This window comes from Hippopotamus amphibius, chromosome 1, assembly GCF_030028045.1.
Source record: "Hippopotamus amphibius kiboko isolate mHipAmp2 chromosome 1, mHipAmp2.hap2, whole genome shotgun sequence".
Lineage (NCBI taxonomy): Eukaryota > Metazoa > Chordata > Mammalia > Artiodactyla > Hippopotamidae > Hippopotamus > Hippopotamus amphibius.
In genome coordinates this window covers 185,301,093-185,324,763 of record NC_080186.1, presented here as the reverse complement: position 1 = coordinate 185,324,763, position 23,671 = coordinate 185,301,093, and the positions used below count along the sequence as shown (strand labels likewise).

At 40.2% G+C, this 23,671-nt stretch overlaps 1 protein-coding gene across 4 annotated transcripts in view; it reads left to right on the top strand.

Annotated features, from left to right (window-relative positions):
- Positions 1-23,671, top strand: part of EPB41L4A (erythrocyte membrane protein band 4.1 like 4A) — a 250,607-nt gene that overhangs the window by 153,392 nt on the left and 73,544 nt on the right. For all 4 annotated transcript variants that reach the window (XM_057737443.1, XM_057737428.1, XM_057737436.1 and 1 more), the window contains exons 5-9: positions 1,906-2,003; positions 3,177-3,297; positions 5,821-5,908; positions 8,184-8,272; positions 8,830-8,893. In XM_057737443.1, the coding sequence (XP_057593426.1) occupies positions 1,906-2,003; positions 3,177-3,297; positions 5,821-5,908; positions 8,184-8,272; positions 8,830-8,893 (460 nt within the window). The remainder of the gene's footprint in view (positions 1-1,905; positions 2,004-3,176; positions 3,298-5,820; positions 5,909-8,183; positions 8,273-8,829; positions 8,894-23,671) is intronic.

Here is a 23,671-nt window from a genome sequence, read left to right as displayed (position 1 = left end):
TCTGTTCATTCATATATCCATCATCAAGTCAACAGCTATTTACTGAGCAGCTACTGTGTGCTAAGCCCTAGGTGCTGGGAAGACAGTCACCAATGGGATCTGGTTCCTTTTTCTTTGTACCTGCTTGTCTTTCTCTCTATTTCAGCTCTGTCTTTGTTTTTTCATCTCCTTGATTCTCTTTCCCTTTTTATCTGAAGCAGAGTCTTGTGGGATTAGGTCCCTCAGTGTCTTTATTTGGCAAAAGATTTTACTATTCAGTCAGATGTTATAAAAGTCTTAACAGAGCAAGACAAATATGCATCTGTGACCCATTTACTCAAAAAAAATACGCTTCAGGAAAAAGAGATTCCAAGTTAACAACAAAGGAAGGGAGTGACGCTAAACACAAGTTTCTAGCAAGCGGTAGTAATTCTGGTGAAATGTCTCTATCTTTTTGCACTTCAGCTCTGCTAATGTCACTTCAGTCTGCTTTTCTCCTCTTCAAGAGGAACCCAGATGATTATAACAAAGTGGATTTGCTATCCAAGATGAGTGTTCAGGGAACGTTAAGTAGGGCTGGAAAAGTGAACGCAACCTAGGGAGTGGGGGTAGCCACTGGTAATGGCAAGAGATTTGGCTCAAGAAGTAAGCAAAAGTCTTATAAGCTATCTTAGGGATCTTGAACTTTATCCTGAAGGCAAGGGGAAATATCTTAAGTTTTGTTTGCTTTGTTTTGTCTGTTTGTTTTAAATCAGGGGAGTCACATTATCCTGTTTACCTCTTGGAAAGGTTGTTTGGAAGGGAGATACGTATGATTAATGACAGGGTAGGGAAGGTTTTAGAAATCCAGTAGTTAGTGACCCAGACTAGGAGATGGAGAAAAGTGTATAGACTCCAAAAAAAAAAAAAAAAAAAAAAAAAAAACAGATTTAGTCATTGAATGTGGGTGCCTGAGGATGGCATGGATGGTTCATTGTATCGGTTCATAAACCTCTGGCCCCTCTCACCCACTGGCAGAAAGGCTGAATGGGAGGGGTAGGGGGAAAGCTAGCTAAGGCTGTGTAACATCCTGATTAAGACAGTTCTAGGGTCACATTGCCTGGGTTCTAGCTCTGTTACTTAACTAGTTGTGAGATCTTGGACAATTTTTTTCATCTCTTTATGTCTGTTAGCTTCTTCATCTGTAAAATGGAGGTAATAATCGTGCCAACCTCATTTTAGTCTTGGATAAGTTATTGTGTGTAAAATACTTGGAACGAGTTACTATGTTTACTTTATATTTATTTTAAATATAATAAAAACTTACTATATTTTTATTACTATAAAAGGTTTTCTTTTAACAGATGGAATGAGCAAAGCCACAGGTAATGGGCAGCTTTTTAAGTGTGAGGATTGATGGAATTACATTATAATGACCTTTCTGTCCTGTATCCATGATTTAGACCTGCGTTATCTACAGGTCTAAACCCTGTAGGTAACACATAGCATATTGGCTGGGTCCCTGTAATCTGTTCTTCCCAGTGAGAACATGTCGTAGTGGTAGCAGCAGTGGCAGTGATGAGAATGGTAAGAATAGCTTGTATGTAACCTCCACATCAACCTGATGAGGTGTAGATACTTCACAGTCTCACTTTTATCTTTGAGGAGCCCGGCTATTACGTGAAGCAGGTTCCCAAGGCCAAGAGCTCATGAGTCCTGGAGCTGGGATGCAATACAGCTGGTTTAACTTGAGAACCTGCACCCTTTAGCCACTACCCTGATAGCCTCTGCAGTGTATTTAAATAGTCCCTGTTCACTCAACAGCCCCCTCACAAAGGAGCAGAAAGTGGCTTTATTTTCATTAAAGGTGATGGGTTTCAGGGTCTGAAACTACAGGTCAGGGTAGTGGAAGATATCATTAATCTCTCTTTTCCATTTCTCTTTTAGATATCAGTTTTTCTTGCAGGTGAAGCAAGATGTCCTTCAGGGCCGGCTGCCCTGCCCCGTCAATGCTGCTGCTCAGCTGGGAGCGTATGCCATCCAGTGTAGGTTCCACTTAAGCAAACTTGCTTGCAAGGTCTTGAGAAGAATGTTTGAAGTTTTCTTTTTAAGCAAGTTTATAAAATTCTTCTTATCAAATGACATTTTGCTAAAAAGAAAGTGAATTTAGTCAGAATTCACGTTTTAATCAGTATGCCTTCAGAAGAGGTAACGATGAAGCCAGTTACATATCCCTTGTAGGTTGCATGGAGTTTTAGTCACAGGAATAGCACTGATTCTTGATGCAGTGAAAGGTCTGCAAATTTGTTCTATTCTACATTCCACCTGAATTGATTGATCCCTCTAAGCTGCTCTGTCTCAGAGATCCCACTGCTTCAGAGCAGCTGTTGTGAAGACCCCACGTGGGCAGGTGCCATTGCCCGTTTGGAGGGTGGCCCACAGTCAGCACCCATTGTCCATCAGCTCTGGGCATCAATATGGCGGCCATGGGGGCAGCTCCAGGTTGCATTGTCATTTTGGAGGCTGAAGCTGAGACTATTTCCGCCTCTAATTACTGAGCCCCTTTTAAGAATCAGGCAGGGTATGGGGGTGATGAGACAGCATGTTCCTTGCCTATGTGGTTCTTGCTGACCAGAAATAATCTAGAAAAAATATTCTAGGAAAAATGTTGCATAAATGAACTGGGGAACTGGTTGGGCTTGGAAGACGGATTAATGTACGGAGAATTTTTATAAGCATAACAGTGAGCTCTCCTGTTTTATTTTCTTTGTGTAAAATATAATGGGGTTATATGCAGCGTTGTATTATATTTCCATGACCATTATTTGGGGCAAATACATTTTGAACCACATGATTTATCTCTTGTCATTGTCTGAGAGAGGAACTGGTTGTTTTTCACCTCAAGCATTTCCATTATATGTACTTTAAATTCTGTTTACAACATTTTACTTCATGTGAACTGGTGAGAATAACTTAAATGAAAATGATAATTACAGTCTTACAGAAAGCAAAAATTTTATGTTTTTAAGATAAGATTTTGTTTATGCTATCCTAATATCATCAGCGTTGTTTTAAACTAAACAACTAAATTAGTTATACAAATTTATTAATAAAGCATTTGAAGAAAATGTTTAAGCATGAGAGGAATACTTTTATTGCTGTATTTTTAGGAATATTTTCCTAAAATGGAAAGTAATTACAGTTTCTTTCCTTTTTAGCTGAACTTGGAGATTATGACCCCTATAAGCACACTGCAGGGTATGTGTCAGAGTACCGGTTTGTTCCTGATCAGAAGGAAGAACTTGAAGAAGCTATAGAAAGGATTCATAAAACGCTAATGTAAGAATCACATTTTATTAACAATAATCAGCATGTTGTACATCAGAGCCCCAGAACTTCATCTGATAACTAGAAGTTTATACTCTTTGATTAACATCTCTCATCCCCCCCCCCCCCCCCCCCCGCCCACCCCTGGTAACCACCATTCTAGTCTGCTTTTATGAGGTTGGTTTTTTTAGATTCCACATACAGGTGATATTATACAGAATTTGCCTTTGTCTGTCTTATTTCATTTAGCATTATGCCCTCAAGTTCTGTCCATATACTTGAATGGTGCTAAGAGAGTAGATCTTAAATGCTATCACAACAAAAAAGAAATGGCAATTATGTAATGAGATGGAGGTGTTAGCTATGCTATGGTGGTGATCATTTTGCAATATAGAAATGTATCAAATCAACATGTTGTACACCTTAAACTTATATAATGTTATATGTCAATTATATCTCAATGAAACTAGTAAAAAAGAATCCCGCTTTAAGTTGTATCGTCCATCAGCCATTATCTTATGCTATCGACAGGCTTAAGAAAAGTTTCTTAATAAATTCTTCAATTGTGCCTTGAACATTTTTTCTTTTTAAAGTTTTTTTATTTTTTCTGCTATAACACTAAAGTGCATATAGGAAACCCAGTTTAAAAAGTATAAAGGAAAAAAAAACTGTAAAAGAGAGAGTAAATCCCAATACCTACAGTCAACATACTTTTAGTTAATGGCCTTTCAGACCTCTCTCTATGCATAATTTCCCATAGAGAAAATTTATTTTGCATAGATTTATGTATGTATGATTTTACATAAATGAAATCATTCTATACATACTGTAGTTTGCAATCTTCTGTTTTTTTCAGTCACTAATACGTTATGAAATTTATTTTTTTAAACTATAAATATATTTTATAACCACAAAAGCCTTAATGTGTTCTGGATTTGCTCTGTCTTAAGTATGTAAATTCTTCACAGTTATGAGCAAAGCCCTATTCAGTCTTTAGCAATGAATCTGGAGATCATAACACCAGTGTGGAGCCTCAAAGGGTATTATGTTAACACCACATGCACTTCTGAGAAATATACACACTCCACTAGTAGGAGTTTCGATTAATGGCTGGCAGCATTGAGGTTATAATTTAATTATAATTATTTTGGTTAAATCCTCTATACTGATTAACTTTGCTTTATTGCCTCTTATGTAACAGTCCCTCTTGAATTTGCTTGGTTTCAGATCTATTATAGTTAAGGTGAAAAAAATGTAGAATTAATCTGGTCAACAAAAAATGTTTACCTAAAGGATCTATTTCAGTGAGTAACAGCAGAAGTCAGTTGCTGAATTGCAATCAGAGAAACCAGGCTCTCCACCTTGTATTAGCATGCCCCAGAATGCTCTCCAGCCTGGTTTTAGAGTACTTCATTTTAAGGTTTCACTGAAGTAGGTGCTAAGAGAGTGCCTGTTATTATGAAGGGCAGCATGTTTAGCATATTCTGAGAATACTAATTCTGCTAGAAGTTTCCAAGTACAATTATGTTTAGAAATTATCAAGGAGCTTTGGTAAAGGGCTTTATCTGTTTTCTGTGATGGCGTTGACAGTGTGACTGTTATTTCTAAGAGACTAAAGCTTGATCAAGGTTTGGTAGCTTTCTTGTGTCTAATTTGTGGTGAACATTTTTCTTCATAGATTTCAAAAGTATCGTATTGCTGGGTTTTCCAGAGTACCATGGCTGAAACACAGGATTGCATTGAAGCAGGATTTCTTAATTTTTAAAAATTTGTAACTCCTTTTGTTAACCATTAAAAATCCACCCCCCCCGCCACACACACACACACACACACACACACACACACACACACACACACTCACTCACTCACTCACTCACTCACTCACTCACACACACACTCTCACACACACTCTCACACTTCCACTCATCCATGGAGATTCCCGGCAGGTGCTTACCCTCATTAGGAATGAACGCTGTTTTCTGGGTATTATCACCAGTGAAGATTTGGGGAAGATTTTTATACTTTGTCTTAAGAAAGTGACAAGTATTTTTACAGTGTCTAAAGAACTGCACACGTGCTCAGGAGATGCTGACGAGCCCCTGCTGGGCGATGGGGAGCCCATTCTCTTTCTCCCACCACTGCTCTCCTTCGTTTGCCTCCGATGGAGAGCTGCTAGTGACGGAGACATGTTACCGTCTGTAAAGGGTGTGCTTTGCAATTTGAGTGCTTATATGCTCAGTGATCTCTTTGGGGTTTTCTGAAACAGAGACTTTTTAATATATGTGGGGCTATTAGGATCGGCTATAATGAGCAAAAATAGATTTGGTAAATGAAATTAACTTACAAGTATCACCTCAGAGTATAAAATTTTGTCACCATGAAGGCAAGAGCCTTCTTGAAATACAAAGGCTTACATTTGCGTTAGCACAAAGGATTATTTATTTTTCTAGTGAATGTAGTGAAAATGGCTTATATTCCCTGTACGTGCAGTAGCTATCAGTAAAGTACAGCTCTTTGTTTTTATGCTGGTCGTAGGGGTCAGGCTCCTTCTGAAGCGGAGCTGAATTACTTGAGGACTGCCAAATCCCTGGAGATGTATGGTGTTGACCTCCATCCTGTCTATGTGAGTAACATTTAATTAACAGAAACTATTTTAAGCTGGTGACATTTTCTTAAAACGTCATTGATAGTCCCAAAGGAAAGCAGCAGTCCTGTTGTTTAGCGAGCAGGTGATACTTTTTCATCTGTTTTTTGAACACAAAGAATCTCTTGCGTGGATTAAACCCTAACGAGTTTTGCATAGCAGTCTGTGATTATATTTCCGTGTGTAGGAAACAATTAACTGGGCTTGAAAACACAATCTGGATAACAGCTCCAGAGGGCTTAGCTAAACATCAAAACAGTTTTAAATTGGTCTATAATTGATTATATTAGGCAGAAAACAGGAGGGTTTTCCAAAAAATAGATTTTATGGCTGAAAAACATTCATAAAATCACCTGCCTGGTAAAGGGGACTTTAGGCAACAGTATGTGTGTAACTATTGGTGAGTCTGTGTTGGATATGCAGGTTCAATATTAGGGTTACTGCCTGCTGTAGTTATTGCCACTGCATGAATACGAACATTTTTGCAGTTTTTCTTCAGTGGCTGATGACAACTTGCTGAATGTGATCAGTGGGCACTCACGCTGCATCTGCACTGAGTGCTGTGGACCCAGGTCTTCAACTTTGAGCCACTTCTCTAAGGTTACCAATTAGTTATTCCATGCCAGTGAGACTGGAATGTTACTGTCTTTGATTTTAGAAGAGTTTAGTTAGCAATAGACAATTTTGACTATTTGAGAAAATGGACCAGGTGTCTTATTCTTTACATGAAGTGAATTGCTAAAGATTGTATGTAGATTGAATGTTTGTCAATTGGATTATGGAACTCAGATTGTTTTTTTTGTTTGTTTTTGTTTTTGTTTTGAACTCAATTTTTAAGATACCCTGATAAGACTTACTGTAATGCGAATAGCTCATTTATGTATTCATTTTGTAATATGTCTTTTGCGCATCAGCATTTCAGAGTTCCCTGAAACAAATCATCTCGTATTATATGTAAAGAATTAGAAGCATCCCTGGGTATACTGTTAATATGGCAATAAAAGTTACATATTTGGGAGAAGTAGTAGTTCACTGCTAAATTACAGTCTAATCTCATTAAACTATGAAATGCTCCGTACTACTGTCCTTTAAAAATACTTCTAAGACTTTGTGGAATATTTTTTTCTCTTCTAGCCACATTAATCTTGCTAGGTTTTCAGTTTTTCAATAAATACCTTTTATAGGAAATGTATAAAGAGAGAGTCTTCTGCAAAATGCCTCTGCATTTGTGTAATGTTTATCCTATTTCAAAAATATTTGTTTTGTGGGAGGTAGAAATTTATGGCAAATGAACCAGATTCATTAGAATCTCCATACATTCCTTTAAAATAAAATTTTTAGAACTGAAAGTGGGCAACAGCTGATATTCTTTGAAAGTATGTTAGTTGTCTTATGTTCTTTGGGAATTTGACTTTGCAGGCTGTTGTTTGACCTTAGAGTAGAAAAAAGATGCATACAAATACAGTTCTCTGTGTGTCCTTGGTACCCACTCTGTTTGTGACCTTTTCATTTCGGAATCTCATTTTCTTAATTGGGATTTGTTATTGCCCGTAAATGAAGGGTTTCCAGTCTTTACCAGAAGAGACCATATTTAAAAAATTTTGAGCAGTCTTAAAATGGAAATAGGAAGGAGCATACTGGAGACCTCAGAAAATCCATGCATGTGTCTGCAGGTGGCTCTGAGGTTTCTGGGGAGGATGGTGGTGACTCAGGCCTCATGATGGTCCTGGTCAGAGAGTAAGATCAAGGTGAGCCCTTGGAAGGGGCCCTTGCGCACAGCCAGTGGTTGTCTGTTCTTGGCTGCACAGGAGAATCACCTGGAGCACGTGTGTCTTTTTGATACCTGGGCCCCATCATTACAGATTCTCATTTAACCTGTTTTGATGGTACCTAGACATCACCATCTTAAGCTGCTTTGGGGATTCCAGTTAATGTGCAGCCAGGGTTGAATACCACCGTAGAAGCAACATGGGGTGAATCAGTCAGTGGCTGGATTGGTAGGTAGTCCAGGTTCTTTTAATGAACTGAGGTGACCAGTTAGAATGCACTAAGAGCAATTTTCTTAAAAACTTTGAAAAAAAATGAGCAGCACGTTAGCTACCGTGATAGCTTAGCTAGCTTTCTAAGCTGATATCTTTCAAAAACCAGATCTAGTGTTTATGCAACAGATGATGTGTGTATGGCTAGTTACAGTTTGACAAAGAATTTTTACGTGAACAGATTTATGGTTATAAGCACATGTTTGTTTTTGTAGGGAGAAAACAAATCTGAGTATTTCTTAGGATTAACTCCAGTTGGTGTTGTTGTCTACAAGAATAAAAAACAAGTGGGGAAGTATTTCTGGTAAGTCTGACGTGAAGGCAGAGTTGGTATTAAAGTTGTACACTGTATGTATTGGGCTTATGGGACTTGTGTGTCATTGAAAGTGTTGGGGAAAAGCAAACAGATACATTTCCAGTGGTTGATAAGTAAATGAATGAAATTGGGTATAAGTTTTCTTCCAATGCATCTCAGTGTATATTTTCTCTGTAAATTTCAGGTATTTTGATTCTGGACTCTCTTGTCCATGGAAGCTGTGTGTAGCAGGATTTCCTGCCCATTCCAGGGGTAGACTGTGGACCCAGAACTACTCGGAGTTCTAACTTTAAATGGGAAAGGATCTGAGAGAGATAGGGGAGCCCGTAGCACTACACTATGTCTGGAAAGGCAGTACCACCAGGGCCTGGGAATTCCAAGCTTGTCTGCATTTATTGGAGAAGCCCAGGAGAGTGAGAATGGAGTTTTGTTTAAGAAGGTGTCCAGAGTAAAGGATGTACAGGGAACTCTCTACCGGTACAGTAGCAGTCTATAAACCAGTCTTTTCCTACTGAATACTTCCCACGCTTTGTTTTGTTTTTCAGGCCTCGGATTACAAAGGTTCATTTCAAGGAGACACAGTTTGAACTCAGAGTACTGGGAAAAGATGTAAGTTTGTGTTTAATGCTTAGCTTCCCTGAGACGGAAAGTCTTGTCTGCTCGTTGATAACTTAGAAGACACGGTGAAGTAAAACTGCCATGTTTTCTTCAGCTGTGGCCACATGGAACCAGATTTATTGAGTCATGTGAACAACCTCTTCTCAAGGAAGGGAAGGGGAAGTGAATAGAAATGAATGAGTTGGTAATGGAGAAGTGTCACCAGTTTTAGCAAAGGAAAAAAAAAAAACTTTCTAATGCACAGGAGAGAATAGGATGTGACTCTCATTATTGGTGTAATTCAGTCTTCAGTATGGTCTGTGAAGGTAAGATTCATGGAATCAGAAGGGTGCAGCCTGCATGCAAGATAAAACATGTCCTAATTCTGTCCTGAAGTCAATTGAACAACCTGTAGGGAGTCACACTTCTGTTATTTCCTTAGTTGAGCGTGGTAGATAAACCAGATGGGAAATTCTGGATGCTTTCAAGGGAGAGTGTAAGCCAAGGGTGTAAAAATGCTGATGGTCACTCTGCAGCTTGGCAGTGACCTCCGGGACTGTTTGGGTAGCAAGCACAGTATTTGTCAGAGCCTCAGGGTGCTCTCGTGCCTTGACAGAGAGCTTTTAGGAAACTGGGCAAGAGAAGACAGAATGTGAAAGCTTCCTTTTAATCTCCCTGTGGAAATAATGCTCCCTTGAAGTGTTATTACTATAATTCATGTTTATGGGATACTTGGGTGAAAATATGATGTAGGAGAATTCACCCTTCTGTCTCTTTGATACTAACTTCAAGCAGAAAGAAAACTTAAGCAAGTAGTATTGAATTGACTTTCTAATAAGATACTTGTAAAGAGAGGTAAACAAAATCTACTGATGCAGACACAAGCTAAGACACAGGAAGAAAAGTGGCTGCAACCACAGTTGGAACCTGGTATCTGGCTTAGTGCCCCTCAGGTAGCAGGTGCTCAGTAAATACTTGTGGCCTGATCAGTGAATTGATGTGCTGGGATGGTGGGCTGTCAAATCAGAGAACCTGATACTACTGTTTGTCCTTCTTCTAGAAGAAATACAGTGATCCGGTCCGGAACTGTGTGACACCCTGCCAATTATTAATGAAACTAAAATTGGATTTTGAAATGAGTTTTAACTTGTACGGTCGGGAAATTCCTGGTTTTTAAAGGAATGAATAGTCTAAAAAGCTTATAGTAGTTCTCAACAGTCTAGTTTGAAGAAAGTCCAGATTTCTTCAACTCCTGATTAGACATACCAACTGTAAAAGATGTGTTGACAAAAGATGAATTATCATCCAAAAGTAGCATAGCTCATTAGATAGTAGTGTTATAGTTCCTCCCTCTCCTGCTGCTGGTTTCACATGATTTAGTAATGCAAAGAGTAAGGTCTGTTTTAATACTTGGAAATATTGTAACATTTCAAGTTTTAATAAGAATGTGATAATAAAATGATAAGACTTTTTTCGTGGAAGCATTACTGTTCTTCAAAGTCATCTTTCCATTTAGGCCTGAGTTATTTTTGTGAATGAGGTCCTTTGGTGAACTCCTTGTATATTATTATTACAGGGCCTTAAAATGTCTTCTATTGCTTTGGGATAAATATTTGGTCAGGTTGCAGCTAACTTGAACTTTCAGCTTCTCACATTTGTTGTAAAAACAGCAACAAAATTGATGTCATCATTTGATTTTTTTTTTGATGGCTGTCTCCGTGGGGTTTCCTACACACACAGGTCAGTCCCTTTGCTGTGGCATCTCTGAGGAGCCACTGACGTTTGTTCACGTGCGGCCTGAGGCACTGTGTGCTCCTGGGTCGTTAAGCTTGGTGGCAGTGGTCTTTAGTAAGGTGGCAAAGCAGGTCACATATAACTCAGGCTTGAATTAAAGGGATTTTAAATTTTATTTTATTAAATAGCACATTAATTTAACCAAAGCACTCCATTTCCCAAGTATTCTGGCTTTGCAGAGTCTTTCTTCTTTCTCCACCAGGGTATCTCTTTGTGAGGTGGTGATTTACATAATGGTAGAATTAAGTTGATTATTATGGAGGCCTAACTGTAATCATAGTTTAAAGAAAAAAGCCCCCTGAAACCTATTGCCTGGGACAATAATCACAGTCAGCTTGAAAAATGATTGAAATCCTTATTCTGCTGGTTTTCTGGTCGACTGGTCCTGTGATAGAGACTTAACTGTGTATGTTAAGCGCTGTTAGGACTAAATTCGGAGATTCAGTTCCCAAAAGAACAGCAGTGTCCTGCAGATAAAAGATTTTCCTGGTGTCACACTCTGCCACTAACCCCGTCCCATTCCGCTTTTTAATGTTAACTGTGTCCAACATGACACACTGACATAATAAATATTAATGTATAACATGTACTGATTATCTGTTTATATATTGCTTTGCATCCGCAAATAACAATCTCATCATTCTCAGATATAACAATGAGTTTAGTGATTCATTTTTGAGAGAACAGCAAATAGCTGTCTGCAACTAAGTACTAGTTTTATGAAAATGTATCCCTGTGACAGATTCAGAAACTAATTACTGTAAATACTTTTATGCATTGTTTAAGCTTCAAAATAGGAACTGTGGTTTAAATAAAGATCTTATGTAACGATGGTAGAAATCCGGGAATTACACCATAAAGAAGAAAATTTAAATTATCTAGTAACTTGGAATTCAACAGTAGTGATTATGATTACTATTTTGGTACAATCCCTTTCAGATTTTGCACTGTTGGAGTGAACATGTAATATATGTATATATACATGTATGTATGTATCATCCCTATATGATTTTGCACACAGTTTTTATACTTCATAGCATATCATAAACATTCCTCCTTTTATTATATTTATTCATGTGTGCCTGTGTAGTGTTTGGTTGTGTGTTTTACTTTTTTTCTTAATATCGCAGATGATATTTTTTTCCCCTTCTTGTATCTCATAGAAGTGAAAGTTATGGAATTTTATGTTTATCTCAAATCTGGACATCTTGTTGAATTGTTTTGTTCTAGCCAAGAGTTCTTAATTTGGTACTTATACTTTTTTATAGCTATATGATTATGTCAGTCACAAATAAAAATAGTTTATTCTCTTGTTTCTGTTATTTAATCAAGTTTCATATTTTATAGTATTGGTCACAAGTTCCAGAAGAGTGTCAGGTGATCTAGTCATATAAAGGATTCTTGATTGGTTTTTTATTTTAATGAAAATACCACTATTGTTTTACCACTTATATGTTAGCTCTTGGTTTTAAGAATGTGTTTATTACTAGGAGTTTAAATGTTTTTAAAGTCTGGATCAGATGATTGAATTTCACTGCATGTCATGAGAGCCAAGATTGCTGCTTGTTCACTCGTTCAACAACTAACGCTTATTTCAAAAATCCAGGTGAGAGATGATAGTAACTTGGAGCAGAGTAGGAGTGTTCCGAGTGCTGAGGAGCTCTTGGAGTCTGCATGTAGCCACATGGTCTTGTGGATGTGGGGGCGATGAGAGAGGGGCGTCCTGGTGACCCCAAGGTGTTTGGCACGGAGGGCAGTGAGACTGGAGCTGCCGTCAAGGGAGGTGGGGAAGGCTGTGAGCAGAGCCGGCTCGGGGGGAGGATCAGGAGCCCCATGTTTAAGATGGGGAGTCTGAGGTGTCTCAGACGTCTGAGTGGGGGCGTTTAATAAGTGGGCTGTGGGAGTCTGGAGTTCAGGACCCGTCTGGGCAGGTTATTCAAATTTGAGAATCATTGACATATCCCGGGATTCAAAGCCATAAGACTGTGTGAGGTCACTAGCAGAATTAGTGTAGATAAGAAGAGGAAGAACCAGAAATGGAGGCTGAAAAGGAACAATCAGGGAGGTGGAAGGAATCCTGAATTGTCTTCACCTTTGCCAAGTAAAATTCATATATGAAGTAAGGGTCGAATGATGTGAACATGTCAATTAGGTAAGGACTGAGAATTGACCGTTGAGGTTAGGAATGTAGGAGGTCATTGATAAGACCAGTTTCAGTGGATTGAAGAGTGAGGTGGGTTTTTTTTGTTTTTTCTTTTTTTTTTTGAATTTTAGAAACAATTTTACAATTCACCTATTTAAAGTATACAATTCGATGGTTTTTATTTATTCATTTAAAATTTTTATCTTTATTGGAGTATAATTGCGCCACAATATTGTGTTAGTTTCTGCTGTACAACAAAATGCATCAGCTATGTGTATACATATATCCCCATACCTCCTCCCTCTTGAGCCTCCCTCCCACCCTCTCTGTCCCACCCCTCTAGGTTGTCATAAAGCATTGAGCTGATCTCCCTGTGCTCTGCAGCAGCTTCCCACTAGCTATCTGTTTTACATTTGGTAGTGTATATATGTCAATGCTCCTCTCTTTGTCCCAGCTTCCCCTTCCCCCACTGTGTCCTCAAGTCCATTCTCTATGTCTGTGTCTGTATTCCTGCCCTGCCACTAGGTTCATCAGTACCATTTTTCTAGATTCCATATATATGCATTAGCATACGGTGTTTATTTTTCTTGATGAGTGAGTTTAAACCCAGCAACTCCACTCTTAGGTGCGTGTACCCTAGAGAATCACGAGGGACATGGATATTCCTTGCAAGACTTACGTAAAAGTAAAAAATAAATAAAATAACAGAGAAGCTCATTCATAGGAGAATGAACACCTAAATTGAGGCATGCTAATTAAGAAAAACGGAAGAGGTAAGAGGAGGAGTGGAACTGGTGAGTGTGGACAGCTCTTCTGAGGAGTCTTTCCACCGAGAGGAACGAACAGGGAGATAGCAGGCAGGGGAAGTGGGGCAAGAGGAGGTGTGTTTTGTTTTGTTTAATGAGGTGGAAGAAATAATAGCAAATTTATACCTTGATGAGAATGATCCAATACGTGGTGAAAACTTGATGTAGAAGAGAGGGAAATGCTGGAATGATACTCCTGGAGTAGAGGACAGGGGATGCCCGCTATTGTATATACGTGGTTTTAGAGAGCAGCCAGGTATGGTGTGCAGGCAGGAAGAAGGAGTGTGGGAACGTAGATTGGGACAGGTGGGTGGATCCCTTATGACCATTCTGCTTTTTTTTTTTTTTTTTTTTTAAGCGAAAGCAGGTTTATTTAGAGGGATACACATTCCATAGACAGAGTACGGTCCATTTCAGAGAGGGAGAGCGGCCCTGGGAGAGACACACTCCCCAGATAGACTGTGGGCCATCTCAGAAGGCGAGAGGCCCCAGAATAGAGCATTCTGCTTTTTATTTTGAGGGAACTAGGTAGCATGGTCAGCAGCTGAGACTGAAGTTGGGTAGGACATGTTGGGGTCTGAAGGAAGAGGAAGCGATGACATAGTAAGTTTTGAGAGAAAATGGACATGGTACGTGTGGTTCAGTGGTGTCCTGTGATAGTTTGGTTGTGTGAAGGATCATAATTTAAAGTGAGCCCACTCACGGGGTGCTTTTCTCCAGTCGCATTCAGTGACACTGATGCAGGCTTGGAGCAAGTGGGGAGTTGGTTTTCTCAAGAAAGCAATACACAGCGAGAGAAGGGCAAGGGAGCCCCGTGGGGCAAGGGAGTGATTATTAATGATTTACCGTCGAGTTGAAACTGGATGAGGAGGTGCGTGAGGCGAGTGAAAGTGTGATTGAGTTTGTGGGTCGAGTTTCCTGGTTTAGTTGAAAGATTTTGGGTGGTAGGGTACTGGGGAAAGGGAGCTGGAGAACGAGGGTGGTGATCAGAAAGTTGGGTGCTAGGCATTGAGTGGCTTCAGTTATTGTAAAGGGAAAGTCTTAAGGCAGTGGTTCTGCCTGGGGGCAGTTACCTCTCACCCCCTTCTCCCCAGCCCTGGGGATATTTGGCAACATCTAGAGACATTGTTAGTTGTCGCAGTGCTGGGTGGGACAGGGATGCTGCTGGCTTCTACAGGGTGGAGTTTGGCTGTGCTGCTAAACTCTTTCAAAGTGTTGTGTACAGGAAGCAACCCCCCCACCTCATCCCAAGTTTCAGTAGTGCTGAAGCTGAGAAACCCTGCTCTGGGGTTAGGAGCCTGGCGGGGCGTGGGCGCAGGGAGAGGGGGGAAGACAGCCTTGTTGGAGAAGAGAAGTTCAGGGAACTGAGATGTCTGGGAGTGGGAGGGATTGTTTCTTTATATACTGAAATTTCCAATAATTAATACAAGGGTTGGAGAGAGTGACAGAGACTGTAGTAGTGTCAGCACGTGAGGGAGATGACTTTAAGGGTATCAGCCACCATGGAGATCGCAGGTGATATAATCTGATGAGATTCAAAGCTGGGAGTTTTACGGGCAGGGAGAGAGAATGGTCGGAAAGTGGCAATGGGGAGCAAGGAGGATTCTCCCCCACTTGCAGGCACAGGGATATGAGAAGAGTTGGAGCAGAAGGCACATCATCACTTGAGAAGACTGCCGTGAACACTGTCCTTGGGGGAGAGGCAGGGTTAGTGGCTCAAGAGGGTGAAGGCAACACCCTCTCTGTTTAAGAGAACAGAGTGGAGCTAGGGGATTTTGCTGATGGTAGGAGGTGAATTCCAGAGGGCATCAAGGAAGGGTTTCAGGATGCGGGTAGCAGTGCGAGACGGGGACAGGCGAGGCGATATGCTGAGCGTTATCTGGGGGTGACTGACATAAACAGATAAGGGGGCATAGTGAGGCAGGGTCCAGTGGGTTGAAGGCAGATGAAAGCAGAGAGGCTGTGAAATTCCAAAGGGAGTGAGAGTTGGTTTTCCACGTCTGCCATCCACCCTGGTGATGAGGGTAGAAGGCCTGAGAGAAGGGAGATGATCCCAGTGCCCTAGTGCAGTCCTGCCTTTCTTGGAAGAGAGCCTCTCTGACCTGTGTGTGTGTGCTGGGGTTGATGCTGACTGATGAACGGGAGGACTGCTGGGGGGCCTGGGCCTCACCCCCTGTGATCAGATTCACATTTCAGAATGAGCACTCTGGTTGCAGGGTGAACAGAGACAGACAAGTGAGGAGACTGCAGACTGATCAAGGGGAGGTGATGAGGGGGAGTCACCACAAGGAAGGAGGCAAGTGGGCAGACTTGAGAGGCATTTAGGAGGTAAAATTGCTTCTGATTGGTAGCAGATTGGATTTTTTGTGAAAAATAGGGAGGAGTTGAGGACCATACCTGAATTTCTTGGTTTCATGAACAGGGAAAGCATGAAGTCCCCAGAGTAGGCCTGGAAGTTGGCATGTACTAAGCATATTTGTTGAGTAAGTGGGAAAAAAATAATGCTGTGATTACATTTACGTGTGATGCGTCATGGAACTAACCTCACCTAAACCTACCCAGCGTGACAGGATGTAGAACCAAAAGGTTTCTGGCAGCTCTGGCCGTGAGTAATTAGACCCACTTGGCCGAACTCTCAAGCTGCTTTGAGAAGAGGAAGTAATGGTGGCCAGGAGCCGTCACTGTTTGTCAACAAGCCCAAGAGGTCTTGCTTACATAAGCTAGGAGTTCCTTTCTCATTTTTAGTAGAACTACAGATTTTTAAAATTTGTTGTTATTTGAAAATAATTCCAAATTTACCAAAAGTTGCAAAGATTAAAATATTTTTTTACTACTCACATTCACTTGTTAATATTTTACTCCATTTCCTTTTTTATTTTTCTCTCTCTACACACACATACACACATACACACACACACACACACACTCCCTTCTGAACAATTTGACTGTAAGTTTCATGTGTCATGTGTCTCTAAATACTTCAGTGTGTATTTCCTAAGAATAGAGATGGCCTCTGATGTGACCACAGACCACAGTACAGTTATCAACTTAATAAATTTATGTTGGTAGAATACTTCTATCATCTACTTTCTATATTCCGATTTCATTGGTTGACCTAATAAAGTTCTTTATAGTATCGTCCTGCTCCAATGCAGAACCAACTTAGCCTCCTTTAACCTGGAACATTTTAGTAGCATTTTTGTTTTTTATGATTGAGATTTTTGAAGACTACAATTCTACCCCACTTTTTGAAAATACAGTTGACCCTTGAACTAGGAGTTTGAACTGCGTGGGTCCACCTATAGGTACTTCTTGATCTGTGATTAGTTGAACATGCAGAGGCAGAACCTTGGATCCAGAGGGCCAGCTGTAAAGTTATCCCAGATTCTCGACTGTGCGGGGGTTCACGCTCCTGACACCCCTGTTGTTCAAGGGCCAACTGTGGAAAGATGTTCATTTCATATTTGTCTGTTTCACTGTAATTAGACGAGGTTCTGTGTTCTCATCTAGAAAGCAGCACAGGTGAAATTGTGTCTCTCCCAGGGTGTCACATCTGGAGGTGCGTGGTAACGCCATCTGCCTCTCATTGGTTATGTTAAGTTTGGTCACCCAGTCATGGTTGTCCCAGTTTTCCACTATATAATTGCTAAGTTTTTATGCAGCTAATAAGCAGTCTGTGAAGGGATAATGTAATTCAAGGCAAATACCCTGCTCTTCAATATTTCCCTTAGGTCTAGCATTCATTGAGGACTCTTGCCTGATCCGATCTTACCGTGATGCTTGCAGAATCCTGATTTTCTAGCTCTCCCACTGATTCCACATTTATCAGTCAGCCCTTGGCATCCCGCTGTAAGTGAGAGCCTCACCTTCTTTTTTATTTCTGTTACCGGCATGGACTTACTCCTATCTTTTCAGTGGTTTGTAATATACCTAATGCCTAACTATTCTGGTGTTGAAGTTGTCCTAGATTTGGCCAGTGGGAGCCCTTTGGGGCTCCTGTGCCCTTTTGACCTGCCCTTTGTTTTGGTCACTTTCTTCCTTTTTTGGTACAGCATGGTATTTCAGGGGCATCTTGTACCTACCCTGCATCCACCCTGTTATCAGCCATCTCTCCAAAGAGCCCTAGTTCCTTTTAGTGGGGAAGGGTCAAGATCTGGGTGTTACGTGTGGTCATTGCTACTGGGGTGACTTTGCTTCTCTGCCTTTCTAGTGGACAAAGCTAGGGAATACATGCGTGAATATACACATATGTACAAATATAAATACATATGTTCGTACACATGTGCGCATGGAAACATGCTTCTACATATTTTAGAAATCATAAGTTCATGCCATACCTCCAGTTTCATCCATCCCCACAGGGCTCGCTCTTCCTTCCCTCATTTCATTTTTGAACAGCTTTTCTTTGGCCGTGAGACCACTGGCTCCAGATAACAGTAACACATTTACTTGTGTGCTCAATCCTAAACTACATCTCAGATAGTTTCAGAATTGCTTTGGCCAAACCACTAAAATTGACAGGGTTTTTGCATGTGTGTGGTTCTTTCACTCACGTATATCACCTTGCCAAGACTAAGCATAAAGTCTAATACTTTGCTCCAAATTTACTTGGCTTGGCCCTGCCTTCCATTTGAGATCTAGTTAGGTTTACCTGTTTCAGTTTGCTTTCAGTTATAGGTCCCCCCTTCATATGCTCATTTATTTGATTTTATTTTTTAAAGATGTAGAAGATTAGCATGCTTCCAAAAGGCAAAAGTGTGCGAGAAGGCACACTCAGAAGTATCACTAAGTCCCGTATTCCTTCACTTCCATTCCCTCACCCTTCTTTGTAGGTAACCAGCTTCAGTGTCTTATGGTTTATCCTCCTCCCTGTATTTCTGTTTACAAAGATAAGCGTATTAAAATTTTTTTCTTTCTTACATAAAATATAGCATACTGTGTGTGGTTTTTGCGCTTTTTCTTTCATTTAGTAGTATCTCCTAGAAATCTCTCTGTATCTGTTCATTGGGAGCTTTCTCGTTCTCTTGTACAGCTGCAGAGTACTCCATTGATTGCCCGTAAAATAGTTTACTCAACCCATCTCTCATGCTGGGACTTTTAAGTAGTTCTTGATAGTTTGCAATTAAGATTTTTCCTTCAATCAATAACTTTGAACATATGTATTTTTGTACCGTTGGGGGGCTGTCTTTGGGGTAAAGTCCCAGGAGTGGGAACGCTCAGTCAAAGGGTGAGTGCATGTGTAGCTATGTTAGCTCCTACCTGATTCCCCCACCCAACCTTCACCCACAGTTTCTGTGCCATTGTATGTTTCACCCACAATATATGAGGGTACTTGGAACTATAGGTGTTATGTTTTCCCCCAAGTGTTCATGAATGTAACTCTGTTAGCAGCATTTGGATCCTGACAATTTGGTTTGGAGTCTTTCAGATTCAGTGACAGACTATTAGACTAGTGGTCAGGTAGCATGGTGTAGCTCCAGATCTCCCGCTTCTCTTAACTTTGGACAATTTCCTGAATGACATTTAACCTACATTTCCTTATCTACAAAGTGAGGATGATAAAATCTGTCTTACAGGGTTGTTGTGAGGTTAAATGAACCCGGTCCAAAGTTGGACTGGTAACAGGCACCTGGTATATGTCTCTGAGCTGGAAGTGTCTTATTCTCATGCATTTACCGCTCTTGAAGTTTTGCACAGGAAAGGGCTCAGGCAGCACCTTGTTCTTGACCAGTCTTGGCTGGTGAAGAGCTTGTGCTGAGGCAGGAAGAGGAGCTCGGGTCTTTCAGGCCCATGGAGTTTTCTTTGCTTCATTTGCTAGTACGCATGTTTCTCCGTAATTAAATGAGCCATTTGTTTGGAAGGAATGTCTAAATTCTGCTATAAAATTTTTCTGCATTAAGAGTATCAGTAGGTCTTACCAGATATACCTTCATTTTAACAAACTTAAGTAACATTTGTTATTAAATTTTTTAAACGTTTGTAAGACTGCCAATAAGAATTAGTTATCATTAAAAAGTGAAATCTGCAAGTATAAGAGAAAAATGCTGATATTTTACGAAATCCTACAGTTTCTTCAAAGAGCAGATGAGGAAAACATAGAGTAAAAAACAACAGTAACAAAAGCAAGCCATCTGGAGTCCTCGGCTTGCATTTGTGAATTTTTTCAAATAGGAAGCAGAATAAGCTCAACAAAGTAGTTTTCAAAGTTTACTGAAACATGATATAAATATTCTCTAATGTTTTGGCTCCAGTTTTCTCCTTTTGAATTCTTGGGAGGAAAAGGAAAAAGGAGAGATGCAACACAATCTAACGTATCCTTTCAAACTCTGTAATTTATGTTTCTATGAACTAGAAAGAGTTATAAACAGTTTTATTCATCAAGCGATTAATTTATTCATCTGTAAAAGGTAAAAAGATTTTTCATGTTTAGTGTATAATTTGAAATATAAGCCACATAGCTGATGAAAGTTCTGGAATATTTTTGCTGTTTTTGTTCTTTTATTGTAAAATGCAGCATATATGTAGGAATGGAAATTAATGTTATTCTTCCAGTGCTCTGTTGAAATGCACAGTGATTTTTTAATTCGAACCATATTATGCTCATTTCAAAAAGAATTTAAAAAGTAATTGATGTGTGTGTGTGTGTAGGGGTGTTTATGTAACATTTTCTAAACCAGCATACTTGGAATAAAGTTTTTGCTCATGTAAATCAGGGAAACACCAGCTACCTTACCATTTCTTGGAGAGTCACAGTACGCATTAGCTCATTAAGAGGTCTGAGTGTTTAACCCAGTGTTTCCCAAACTTATTTGACTATAGAACTGTTTTTATGCCAATATCGCAAGACATTAATGCTGTGAGAAACACTTCTTAGGGCGCATTATGTAAAGAAAAAATTTGAACAAGATAATATTTTACTCAGTGCTTTAAAATTCCTTTCTAACTTCCCTTTCCAAATAATAACAAGATTGGTACTTTTTTTGTTGCAGGGGTTACTCTGAATTCTTTATCTGGCTTTGCATGCCGGATGAGAAAGCAGTGGAAAATGATTAAAACAAACATTGTGCCCACTGTCTCACATACACAAACATAGTTAAATTTTTACAACTGCAGTCATTCAGGCTCACCATTTATAAAGATACAGTTTCTCAACATACTTAAAATTTTGTGATATTTCTTTGGTATTTATTTTTAGTTCAAGAATAAATTTTTTTCCGTTCCACCATTTGCCTTCTTTGCTTGATCAGTAATTAAGTTCTTTCAGTCATTGACTGTTAGCCCCCTGATTTTTATTTCCTCTAGTGCCTAAAGTTAAGATAACAATTGCCAAGTACATATAAATCTTGTAGAGACTGAATGTTTAAAAACAGATTCCATAATACTGTAGACTTGTAGCCTTTGCACTTCTTTTTAGCCTCTCCTCTGCCTTTTTGAATCATTGATAAGAAAACTCTCTGCTGTAGGCCTTTACAACATTTATATAATGATTGCCTCTTACTATTGTTGGAAGTACTAATCTCTTTTACTCTTAAGTATTTGATCTTTGCCGTGTACTTTAAGTTACTTCTGTGGACCTTCGAGGTGGGACGAACATGTAATGACAGGACTGAGAAGATGTCCATCCTCATAATTCTAGGGAAGGTGGGGAGGGCAGGTTGTCCAGCTGTGGCCGCTTCCCAAGGCGGCGGGACTGGCTGGAGTAGGAGCTGAGTGTAGCGGGGCCGTTGGGCGTGGGAGAGGCTGCGAAGCTGGAGCCCAGGACGCGCGTGCCGCTGTGCATCTTGCAGTGTGAGCCCTCCGTGGCCCTGTCAGTAAACTGAAGACGCTTCAGAGAAGCCAGGCTACGGTAGATTGACTTCTTCAAGGTTGCACAGAGAAACGCGTCCAGCAACGATGGGAAAGGAGTGAGAAGAACAGAGGGCGTTAGCTTCGGGTTTCATCCGTGTGATCCAGGTCCTGAATTCTTACAAACACATTCTTACAATTCTTCCCAATTCCGGAATTGGGACTTTGAGCCCAGTTTACCTGGAGATCCACAGTGGGATGAAGCCCCCGCGTGATATGTGCGTGAGAGGTGACTTAAGCTTGATCTGTTTATAAAATGAAAAGAAATGGATTCAGAACATAGCTTTACTTCTGGCAGTGACATGACCAAAGCTGTGAAGGTGTCAGAGTCATTTTGCCAAAGGCAAGCACTGAATGCTTGGATGAAGTATTTTAGTAACAGGTTGGAGTGAACTTCTGAAGTGAAGTAGCTACTCATCTTTGTATGAACGATTGGAAAGGTGCTAATTGTCCACGTCCCTTTGGAAGAGGTTTAGTAGGTAGTTTCAAAAAGAAAGGCATTTGAATGCTGCATCAGTTACATTCATGCCAGCAGCTATTGTAAGCGGCAGAAATACAGAAAATTTATTCAGAATCCCTGGGTCTTTTTTTTTTTTTTTAATTTAATTAATTTATTTATTTTATTTATTTATTGGCTGTGCTGGGTCTTCGTTGCTGTACATGGGCTTTCTCTAGTTGCTGAGAGTGGGGGCTACTCTTCATTGTGGTGCGCGGGCTTCTCATTGTAGTGGCTTCCCTTGTTGTGGAGCGTGGGCCCTAGGCGTGTGGGCTTCAGTAGTTGCAGCCCGTGGGCTCAGTAGTTGTGGCTCACGGGCTCTAGAGCACAGGCTCAATAGTTGTGGCGCACAGGCTTAGTTGCTCCGTGGCATGTGGAATCTTCCCAGAGCAGGGCTCGAACCTGTGTCCCCTGCATTGGCAGGCAGATTCTTTACCACTGCGCCACCTAGGAAGTCCCATACCTGGGTCTTTTTTTATTAAAAAATTTTTAAATCTATTTTTTTTGTTGGTGTATAGTTGTGCGATCTTGTGTTCGTTTCTACTGTGCAGCGAAGTGAATCAGCTGTATGTATACATATATCCTCTCTTTTTTGAAATTCCTTCCCATTTAGGTCACCACAGAGCACTAAGTGGAGTTTCCTGTGCTATACAGCAAGTTCTCATTAGTTATCTATTCTATACATAGTAGTGTATATATGTCAGTCCCAATCTCTCAGTTCATCCCACCCCCTCTTTGGCTCTTTTTTAAATTTATGTTAACCTGCCTTTTAGTATTTGGATCATTTTGCTAACAGTGGGACAAAACCCAGGCAGCTGGAATTAAAGCCCTGTATGAATGGGGGAATGAGTTTATACTTGTCACTTGCACAGGGCAGAAGTAATTAAGGGGCCTTTGGGAGGCTCTTTTGTTCCTTTAATATATTTGTACCCAAGGAAACTTGAGAAAACCCAGTTCTGGTTGGATCTTAAGTGCCTTTTATCCTTTTATTAGGTGATGGTAGTTTTAAAAAATATATTAAAAGTTAGATTTCCTGTGACCAGGTCTCTATTTGAAAAGCAAAAGAATACAGATGTTTATGTGATGAATAAAGTGAAAACCAGTCCTAGAAAAGTTTGAGGACTTTTACTTTATTTTCAAGTTTGAAAGTGTTTTTTTGTTTCTCTTCCACTTTTGGAAATCTGGATAATATATGTAATTAAATCACTTTGTGAAAATTTGATTTAGTATGTGAATTCCACCTTATTTGTGGATGCCCTTGCTAAAATGTGAAGGTGTCTGTGTCACAGAATAGTCATCAGCAGACACCATTTCTTGTCAGTGACAGTGTCCAGTACGTTAGTCGTAGCACACTTAGTGTTTCAGTTCTTGACAGGAGATGGGCATATATACTGAGGAAGGTGGTAGTGGGGGAGGGGAGGAGCAGCCTGTCCTTTACTGGCTGCTGCTGCTTTTTTTTTCCTTTAGGGGGGATGGCGTGCCAGATCTTAGTTCCCTTACCAGGGATCGAATCCATGCCCCCTGCAGTGGAAGCCTGGAATCTTAACCACTGGACCGCCAAGGAAGCCCCATATACTGTCTTTATCTTACTTATCCCCATACACAACCAGAAGCAAAATTATCTTAAAATTAATGACCTGCGCATTATATATTTGGATAATCCCATGACCTTAAAACGTCGGCATGTCACATAAGAAACTCTTAAT